This window comes from Eubalaena glacialis, chromosome 2 (genome assembly GCF_028564815.1).
Source record: "Eubalaena glacialis isolate mEubGla1 chromosome 2, mEubGla1.1.hap2.+ XY, whole genome shotgun sequence".
Classification (NCBI taxonomy): Eukaryota; Metazoa; Chordata; class Mammalia; order Artiodactyla; family Balaenidae; genus Eubalaena; species Eubalaena glacialis.
The window spans coordinates 157,458,456-157,469,238 of NC_083717.1; the positions used below are offsets into that span (position 1 = coordinate 157,458,456).

Consider the following 10,783-nt stretch of genomic DNA (forward strand, 5'->3'; position numbering starts at 1 on the left):
GGTGGATTTTGCTCTTGTCCTTTGTTCCTGGTCATCCACCTCAGCACCCCAGTCCTGGACCATCAATCCTAACATTTGCTTTACTGTTTTCATGGGGACTCATTGATTCCTCATTCAAGGAGGACCCCTGGTTCCTAGTGACGAAATGCCAGGGATGTGAATACAGATTCAGCCACCTTTGGGACTCATGGTACCCAGTCATCTGTCGGTGTCCCTTACTAAATATGACATCCTAAATTAATGTGCAAGTAAAAATAACCTCGCAGGTCATTTTAAGTGTGCTTGTTGTTGTTATTCCAAGGGTATTAAAAATGAAAAAGACTGTTTTGAAAGTTTTCATGAATTCAAAAGACAGAAGACATGCTTTATTGGCATTAATACAGATTTTCCTGGCATAATGTGAAAAAGGAACAAGGTTCATTTCAACCCTAAAAATGTCAGAATTAAAGACACCTGTGTAACATTAGAGTGTTTTTTTTAAAAATCACAGAGAATCAGCTGCTGTAAGATTTTAGCGAGGGCAAGAGCTAGACAATCACAGACTTTTTCCTCTGAGTCAGCAGTACAGTTTTACCCCTACAAACATGTAAAACTTTTGAGTTTAAAAAATTACAATTTAAACTTAAAATATTCCCAGTTGGAAAGAATAATTGTGATTGATCATTTGGGGCATGGCTTTGGGAGAGCATCACATGAGTCTAAAAACATGAGTTTAGTTTCATAAGTTTTTTTTTTTAAGTGTATATGATAGCTCTGATTACGTATTTTTTCTGAGTTTTTTTATTACAAAGGGGTCTCTTTATAAGAATCTTAAAGGGACTTTGGGAATTTTGCTTGGGAAAAGAATCACCCAAATCCAGACACCTTTCAGTTTGAGCCTCTATCCTCCTCCCTTTTTTAATCTGAGCAGTCTCTATTTCTTGTGTCGGTAATTGCTCAGTTAAAAAGAAAAGAAAGTATTTTCTCTAAGGGAGCTTGCAATTGGATTTTCTTGGAGGCCATGAGGACTAAAGCATTGGTTTTATTAATTTCTGGCGCTTTAATCATAAATCCAGTTGGAGACCCGTCATTACATAAGACATGAGAATTTAAAGTCTTTCTAGGCCCATTTCCTAATTACACCCAATGCATTTAAAATATTGGCTTATTAAAAATCCAAGTTGGAGGAGGGTTGTGATATATGAATTATGTTCTGAAATTCAAGGTAAAGAAAAATTAATTTGCAGTGTGTGGACCAGAGAATTTATTTTAGCGAAGGCACAAATGTTGTTTTGCATTTTTAGCATAAGTATGCTGCCTCGGTCTTGCGCCTGAGGGCGGGTAAGGGAGACAGGTAACCTCCTCCACAAGTAGGGTCGAAATTAAACAGTCCTTGAGTGCAGGGTGGGGTATAGCTGCTTGTGCTGCCCGTGCAGGTGGGTCCGTGAGGCCGCAGGCCGCCAGCTGTGTTCTGAGGGTCGCCCAGCTTCAGATGGTCTCACACTCCGTGGTGGCAGTGGAGCAGGCCCCACAGTCACAGCGGACAGCCACGGGGTAGGTGTAGAAGGGGTCGACTCCCGGGGCACAGTTGGGCAGCTTGACCGTCACCTGTTTGGTCTCATTGTAGGTACAGACTCGATGATGGGCTTCAATGTAGGGGGGTTCCAGAATGGGCTTCTGTCGCCACAGGTAGAAAACAGAAAACCCATTAGAATATAGCATCGTGTCATTTTCTTGGTACCATTTATCACTATCAGAGACTAGCTTGTTATTCATTTCTTTACTTGTTAATATGTTTCCCCCCAGTAGAAAACAAATTCCCGAAAGCAGGAAGGTGGTTTTGTTCACTCACATATCCTGAACTGCCAGAAGAGCCCATGGCACAGAGTAGGTACTAAATAAATACTTAGCAAATGAAGAGTCTCGATCATTGCAAAAGCCTTCTAACTGGTACCGTCACTTCTTCTTTTACCCCCTATAGTCTATTTATGACAGGACAGCCCCAAGAGATCCTTTTAAAATGTAAGATCCTATTTCCCCTCTGCTCAAAGTCTCTATGATTTCCTATCTCATTCGGAGCAAAAGTCAAAGATCTTACAATCACCCTCAAGACCCTACATCATCTTCCCTGCACCTTCACCTCTGACATGTCCCCAATGACCCCGTGTTGCTGGCTTCCTCTGCTCCAGCCACAACAGTCTCCTGCTTTTTCCCCAAACCCACCAGGAACAGTGCCACCCCAGGACCTTTGCCCTTGCTAGTCCCTCTGCCTGGAACACTCTTCTCCCTTGTGCTTCATTCCTTCTTCAACCTTAGGTTTTTGTTCAAACGTCACCCTCCCAGGAAAGCCTTTCCTGACCGTCCTATTTAAAGTTGCCACGTTTCCCCTCCCACGCTGCCACTTCCTCTCCCTCTTCCTGCTTTGTTTTTCTCCGTAGCACTTGTCAACACCCTGTGGCATATTATACATTTTATTTATTTGTGTTGTATTTTTCCCACTCTAGAAAGAAAACTGCATTAAGACAGGGATTTTTGCTCATTTGACTCACCGCTGTGCCTCTACTCCCTAGAGATACCTGGCACCCTGGAGGTTCTCAACAACTATTTGTTGAATCAGTGAAAGAAAACAGAGCAAGGCAGGTTCCTGAATGCCCTGTGCGCTGGTTCTGATAATCGAGGGATTCACGTCCTTCCTTCACCTTTTAGAAATCGTGCATCCAAAGTTCATTTTCATAAACAGAGCATATAGATCAGGAAACCAGCACGAAGTAGTAGTTAAAATCTCAAACCCTGCAGTCAGAGCCACTGAGCTTGAATCCCTGCTCTGCCACTTGCTGGAGACCTTGGAAAATCCACTTAACTTCTTGAAGCCTCAGATTCCTCAACTGTAAAACAAAATACCTACCTCCCAGCCTTGTTGTGGAGATAAGGGAAGATGGTGTATGTAATACCTGCCGAGCACCAAGTAAGCGTTCAGTAAATGTAATCTATTGTTCTTATCAGAGCAATTATAAGAGTAAGGAAGTATTCAATAATAATAAAAATAACAACCAACAAGCTTTCAGAGGACGACAGCTTCACTTGTCCTGGGAAAATGAAATATGTTTAATGGAGGCCCAGGATGAAGTTCTTACATGCATGTCATGGAAATAATGGCTTTGCCTCTGTCAACGACCATGTAGAAGAGTTGAACTCAATATGCACTTCTTCCTCCTATTTCTCAGGTAACATTTTACCCTTTCTCAGTTCGCTTCATGTCCTCTTACCCTCAGTAGTCTGGAATCCCAGGCAGCATTGCCAGATAAAATACAGGATGCCCAGTAAAATTTGAATATCAAATAAACAACTATTTTTTTTAGTATAAGTATGTCCCAAATATTGCATGGGACAGAATTATATCAAAAAGAAAAAAACAGTTGTTTATGTGACATTCAAATTTAAGTGGCCTCCTGGCTTGGTTTGGTTGGGTTTTTTGCTAACCCTAAACCCAGACCAGGAACAAAGGCTATTTTCAGCAATAGTTCCACCTTCAAAGTAAATCCAGCCACTTTGTCATCATGAACACCCTTATTTTCAGACAGGCTTCCCAGTTAAATTACCAAAAATAAGTGCTTTGTATCTCAGAAACTTTCAGATTGTGGGGAAACTAAATCTCATTCTTTTATTTATTTTCTAGATGTAACCTCCCTTTTCAGAGCACAGTAAAGGCATAAATAAAAGCTGGCTGACATTAAGGAGAATCTCACTCTTTCATAGTCTCAGTACTTCCATTTCTCCAGTGAGAGCAGAGTCCCTAACCTCCTGCGGGTGACCATTACCCAATTAAAGCCGTTCACTGATTTATAAGGGCAAGAGAAGATGGGTTGAATTAAGGGGAAATGGTAACTTGAGATTTTGGCCCACAGAGAGCTCCAAATAGCCTGACACAGCTGTGAGCAGGGGAAGGCACTGCCAGACCACACCCTGAATACAAGTAAGTTTCCCACATAAGTTTGATGTCATGTGACAGCCACAGTATCTGCAACAACCGAATTTTCATCTCACTGTTAGGTCTCAAGCCCCCAAATGATGGAAAAAAACGAAGCGAACTTGGCGGGGTCATTTCATTTAAGTTAGAGGTTTCATCACCATAATCCAATTCCAATCACGGGGCCATAATTTTATCCAAGTGACAGCAGTTTGCTCTCTGAGTCCCTGAATAGAAGGATACTTTTCTTAATGGCAGTGTCTTCTCATGGTGCTTGTGGACTTCTAAGTTGGCTCAGTTAGGCGAGAGGATGTATGACTCCAGGAGGGGATCCATCCCTTATAGTTCAACATTTATTGAATGCCTTGTTTGTACATGTCATTTGACAAGAGCTGTGAAAGGCACAAGAATGAACCTCTACCCTCAAAAAACTTAAAACCTACTGTGGGGAGGGGGGAGGAAGTAAGACAAAAAGTAGATGATGGTCATGGGTTGAGCAGAGAGTCAGAAAAGGCTTAGAGGAGTGGGCACTGCAGACAGGCACTGAGGAATAAACACGAGCAGGAATATGAGAAAAGGACCAAAAGTATGATTTCATGAGGAGCATTGAATAAAACCTTTAAAATCCAGTCTCTTCGCAGACGTAGAGAATGGACTTGAGGACACGGGGAGGGGGAAGGGTAAGCTGGGACGAAGTGAGAGAGTAGCATGGACATATATACACTACCAAATGAAAAATAGATAGCTAATGAGAAGCAGCTGCATAGCACAGGGAGCTCAGCTCGGCACTTTGTGACCACCTAGAGGGGTGGGATAGGGAGGGTGGAAGGGAGACGCAAGAGGGAGAGGATATAGGGGTATACATTTGCATATAGCTGATTCACTTTGTTATACAGCAGAAACTAACACACCTTTGTAAAACAACTATACTCCAATAAAGATGTTTAAAAAAAAAAAGAATCCAATCTCTTAGGCAGAACTAAGAATATGTGTAGTCACTGGGGAAATAGGCAGACGCCATATTGCTGAGGACCTTAAAAGGTGGTTATTGAATTTGCAGTACTTGGTGGTCATTAACAGTTTTTGGAGTCAGGGTGACAAAATCAGATCTAGTGCTTCATTAGGAGCCAACTCCAGCCCTGGTGGGAAGAGGCAGCAGTCACTATATGGTGTGATCTGATGGGATGCTGAAAGGCCCTGTTTCTCCTCACACCTCAAACATCTCCTCTCAGCCCAGCAGGGTTCTAATTTTGAGATTTTTATCCCATGTTAAATGTATTGTCTCTTAAAAAGCTGGATATAATAGTATATGAAGGGCCTTAAGGGATGTCAGTGATAATCCCTGAGGGGCCCCAGGATTTACTCTAGGGGGTGGGAAGAGAGTAGGGCTGTGGATGAGGCACTGAAGGAGGGGCTGAGGACCCGCCCTCGCCTGCTATTTAGCTTAGGGCCTCTCTCGGTAACTGGCTGGCTTTTTCACTGGTGGAGGAATACAGGGAAGAGTTTGGGTTACAAGCTTGCACCAAGAATTTACTCCGAACTTTCCACTGACCCCCTACATGACTCTGCAGTCAGCCACCAATTGAATTCTTCCATGTCATCTATAAAATGGGTAGAAAGATAGCACATCTTGACCTCTCAGAGATGATTCCCCAATAGACAACCCTGTGTCAATCAAATTATTAATTTTATCAATGCTTTGTTAGAAGGGCAGTATCTTGTTTCTTTCAGATTATTTTTGGAGGATACCATGTAGTTGTTTTTTGTTTGTTTGTTTGATCCACAGGAAAATGTAGATACCCCCGCTCTATCTCATTTGATTAAAAAGTGAATACATAAGAATCAGGCCAAGGGGCTGGCCCTGAAGGCATTGCCACCTAGGCCTGTCTTGGGACTCACCTCCCAGGTTTCACAGCGGCCCCAGCAGGCATCCGTGGTGATCCGAAGGCCCCTGCAGCCCGGCTTCTTGGCCAGGAAAGTAAACTCTCTCACTGCACAGCCCACAAACGTGCGCAGGTTCCCGCCGGAGGTGCTGAGGACACAGCCGCAGCCAGCCAGGAGGAGGAGGGCCGCAGGGCCAAGGAAGAAGTATGCCAGCCTCATACTGTTCCCCAAGAGGGAGAGGAAAGAGAGTTTATTAACAGATCCAGCTGCCTCCATGGGACTGCCATCAATGTGTTGGTCGCTATCAAAGGGACATCGCTCTTAGCATTTCAAGAGAAATGAGCCAAGAAATTGTAAATGCCCACAAACTCCAACACAAATGCCCAAAGTTTCCTCCAAGTGGCTCCAGTATGGATTCCATGGACCCACTGAGCTCACTAGACATCCAACCCTCCAAGGGCATCCTCAGGCTTTTCCTTATAGCATTCCACCTGCTGGACTTGACTTGTGGGTAAAAGAAGTTTGTCCCAATCGTCTCTTCAAAATGAACACAGAATATGAGTAACACCAAAAGTAATGCATATCCTAACATAATACAGGAATATACACAAATTCTTTTCATTCAGATCAGGGTATTTGGAATTATGTTACATGCTTTGCTCACAATTATATTTCCAATGTCATGGATGGGGAATGGAGGGGGAGGTAAATAAACAATAATTGTTATGCCCCATACATATTGCTACTAACCCAACCCACCACAAAACTTGGATATGCAGATGTGAACCCTCACACCTGACTTGGCGGCCATTCATAAGAATGTGTCCTACTTGCTACAAATTCCCTCTGGTCTAACCTCCACTCTAATAAGCACCTCGTAGTGAGTGAATTTAAATCCAAATGATGGAAAGCATCACGGGTATTTAAAACATAACCCCAGTCAACTACAAATCTACTGTCTATCCTCTCTGGGTCTTGGTCATTTCCTGTGCTTTTTCAGGAGCCAGAATCACTCCTTTCACCCTTGGCCCACCAGACAGAACATACCTGGATGTTGAAATGAGTGTGGACACTACACTTATAGAACACCCCCAATTCATTATGACATAAAACTGGCTGCAAAGTTATTTATTCCCAAACTGATCTCCTAGTTCCTACTTCTGATCTGTCACCTTAGCAAGGCTATCTGGACTTACCCTCAAGTAGAATGAAGTTACAAGCATGGAGAAGCACTTACCTGATTTTACTGGAGCTACCTCTTCTTTAAAGCTGAAACTTGCACCCAAGACTTTGGAAAGTCACGATAAGCGGTACAAGTTTACTCTGGGTAAATGCCTCTACCCTCTGTTACTGGGCTGCTTGATTGCTCAAATATATAGGAAAGGTCTCGTCAATCCAAACAAAAGGGAGGCAGAGCCTTACAGGAACCACTAAACACATCAAAGCCTTGGGATATAAAGCCACTCTCTATTTTCCAAAAGTGATTAACTTAAAGGGTGTTGTTCTGTTTCTTAACATCGCCTACTGAAACAGAAAGTTACCTTGGTGGGTGACATAATCCTAGGGAAACAGTCAAAGGTAGTTCACCTGGCTCTGGGAAACCAAGTGCACTGGGGCAAGTTGGATTAGATTTTCCTTCGCGGTAACCACAGCTTTCCTTCGAAACAGGAGGCAGTCACCAGCAGCTCATGGCAAACTCTTTCCTTTAACTCACAACACATATCAATACATTGAAAGATAACAAAACAATAATTCTTCCTGGAGACAACATGGGATCACTAACTGAAAGGATGGAAATCACAGTGAGAAGAAACATTTGAATGTCTTAAAATGAGTTAAGGATTAGATCATATTAATAACACTTTAAAATGAATCACACAGGAAAAAAATATTAAGGTGTTCAACATGATTATCTTCCAGCATGGTACTTAAAAATGACTTTTTTTTCTAAGTAGTTTTCAGCATTTTTCACATTTTCTACTTGGGGCAGGCTTTTGTAATAGAAAGTCAATTAATATTGATACTTTAAAAATTAAAATAAACCAATAAGTATCCATTTGTGCTGCATGTAAGGATATTCAATGCTGTTGTAATGGAACTGTTTCATTTGATTTCAGGTTCTTAAAAGTCTAAACTAAGAATGAAATGGTATTCTTTATGAGTGTGCGATACAGTTTATATTCCAGTCTGCAACTGTAGCATGTAAATAGATGAAAAAACCTCATTGTTCATGGCATTACTCGGGGTGCTCTAAAAAATAAATGAAGCAAACATCATTCTTGCCTTTAGGAGTTTACATATCATAGCCAATAATGACATAGCCCAAGACATTTAAGGTGCACATTAAATAAATAAATGATACAAAATAAAGAAGTTAAAACATTTCTATTTTCTGCAAAGAAAGGTGTTCTTTAAATAAACATGCTACTCATTAAGGGTTTGATTTTTTTTTTCAAAACATATAATAACCCTTAGTGAATCTATCACTATACCATCAATACACCCATCTCTAGGGTCAGATTATTATATATATTTTATAGAAATTGAACTAGGTTTGGAATAAAGGACTTTCTTCAGCCCTTCAGCCTGTGAGTAGCATAACCAGACCTGGGGTACTATAGGGACAGACTGCTTACCTGGCGTGAGAGTCCTAACTTGCTGGGCTAAGAGCTAGCCAATCAGCGGTGAGCTGCCGTCCTGACCTGAGACTGTTCAACCCTTTTAGATGAGACCTGAAACATTCATACCTGTGTCTGCAATGTCACAAGATAAAGAAAGACAACAAAAGGAGGCGAAGAGTACCATTCTTTCACCATCCCCTACTTCCTTATAATGCAGAGCCGTGGCATCCTGACTACTCCCCATCAGCATTAACTTCATAAGAATGACAACTTACAGTCACTGAGCACCTACTATGTACCAGACTCCATGGTATCTGCTGTGCTTACATATGTTATCTCTAAATATTATAACAATTCTGTAAATCAAAGATTAATATCTCCTTTCTTCCACTGGGAGAAATGGAGGCTCAGTTATTTTGTAAGCTACCTGCCTTCAAAGACTTTGACAACACTGAGGATGGCAAATAGGTTTGTTTCATCCCCGTAATCAACTGCAGTCAATTGAAGGTGCCGCCTGGAACACTGTGTTAAGAAAGGCCCTTGAATCCATTCCCAGTGCAGAAGGCTGTGGCCCACCAACTTCATCATGAGTGTAGGAGAGGGGAATGGTATACGGATGCCACCTTTTTGCAGTCCGTGCACTGTGCCATGCCACCTGCCTCTCTAGAGACAGTGAGAGGTTGCTGTGTGATTTCTAAGGCTACTTAAGGCCCTGATACCTGCAGAATATCTCAGGATCTCTATCTGCCACCTTCCCTTCCATTCCTGTTGATGTTCCCACCACTAAAGTCCCTCTCTTGTTGTAGCAAAGATGTGTGCAATGTCTCCAAGCACAGGCCCTAGGGCATCTTCTCTCATCTTGCTCCATTATCTTCACATGGATTCATTGTCACCTTGGAGGATGAGTCACAAGATACAAGTTCACTAGGGGTAAGGAGAGGGGAGAAGGGGCGTAGGAGAGCAATCATCTTGAGGTCTAGGGGAGCGTGAAAACAGAAGAATGAGCTGAATGTCAGTGCCTTGAAAGGTTGAGGCCTGGTCCAGGGCGGGCAGCCCCAGACAGGGAGGACCAGGGAGTGTACAATCTGTGCAGGAGATGGAGATATTGCAAGAGCCTGGTAGCTCCCTTCCCTGGCCTAGCCATGCTGATTCTCAGTGGCACAACTTCTTTTGTGACTGCCTTGGGCAAGTTACTTCTCTCAGCCTCAGTTTCCTCTTCTGCAACATGATGGGGTTGGACCCTATGACTCATAAGGTCCTTCCTAGCACCAGAATTTAAAAGTTTGCAAAACTATTTATGAAGATAACAAGCTGAGGGCAAGTCAGATGGAGAATCCAAAGGTTCATATCATCATAAAGTCATCTAGATTTGTGTTTGTCTGACTCTGGCACCTGCCAACTTGTGATCTTGGAGTCTCATAACACACTGAGTTTGTTTTCTACAAAACTGAAAATGTCTCCTTCATAGGGTTCATGTGAGCCTCCTACAAATTAATGTCTATAAATTTCTTATCTCAGTGCTTGATATCTGATAAGCAGGCAATAAATGCTTTACTTTTTTCCCCATCATCATTGTGTGTACCTCTAAGAAATAAAAATCTGCCAATAAAAAATTATGTCCATTAATTATTAGGCATATCCTAATTTCAAAGGTATTAAATGTGAAAAAAAAAAAATATGAGTCAGAAAATAGAGGAAGCAAAGTCTTTGGAGGCTAGGAGAGCTTCTCAGCATTCTGAAACCAGGAGACATGGGTAGGTACCAACCATGCTTCCCCACAGCCTGTGGTGCTTTGAGCTGACACTAAAATTGACCCATTTTTAAGTAGGAAAAAAGGTCTGACATATTAGATTTAATTTTTAAGGTCCAAATCTCACACTTCATGGATGCAAGCTTTACCACAGTACCAACTTTTAATATATTAATAAATCATCATGAATACTCCCAAACAATTTCAGTTCTGACCAAGGATGCAGTCAAACTAACTGAGCCAACCTCTGTCCCACAGGTACTAAGTGAGGGCCCACAAGAACTCTGCTGTCTGCTGCATCACTTACAATGATCTCTTAAGAGTTGAGAAAAGACATGCGTGCTCTGATACATTTCTCCACGTTGTCCTCTCAGAATTCACAATGCTCTGTCCAAGGGCCAAATTAATTAGCATGATGCCTCCTGTGGATGAATAAAAAAGCCACAAATGAAGCTATGTGTTTCAAGGAAGTAAGAGAATTAATGATTTTCTGCAAACAGATACAAGAAAGGTCAGCCTTGGATTTTACAAAGTTGAATTTTGCTTCTAATATCCCTTATTTAGATGGGAAAAAAACTCTGG

At 42.0% G+C, this 10,783-nt stretch overlaps 1 protein-coding gene across 1 annotated transcript; it reads right to left on the bottom strand.

The window, feature by feature from the left end:
• Positions 1 to 1,467: 1,467 nt before the first annotated feature.
• Positions 1,468 to 6,049, bottom strand: GPHB5 (glycoprotein hormone subunit beta 5). The gene is made up of 2 exons (XM_061182662.1): positions 5,846 to 6,049; positions 1,468 to 1,656 (listed from the first exon to the last, which is right to left on the bottom strand). The coding sequence occupies exons 1-2, from the start codon at positions 6,047 to 6,049 to the stop codon at positions 1,468 to 1,470; spliced, it is 393 nt and encodes a 130-aa protein (XP_061038645.1).
• Between the last annotated feature and the right edge of the window lie 4,734 nt (positions 6,050 to 10,783).

Bases quoted from the DNA above. Each gene is read 5' to 3' on its own strand.
- GPHB5 (XM_061182662.1), bottom strand. From the start codon at position 6,049: ATGAGGCTGGCATACTTCTTCCTTGGCCCTGCGGCCCTCCTCCTCCTG. The intron at 1,657-5,845 runs GTGAGTCCCAAG...CTGTGGCGACAG, and splicing joins GCCGCTGTGAAACCTGGGAG to AAGCCCATTCTGGAACCCCC.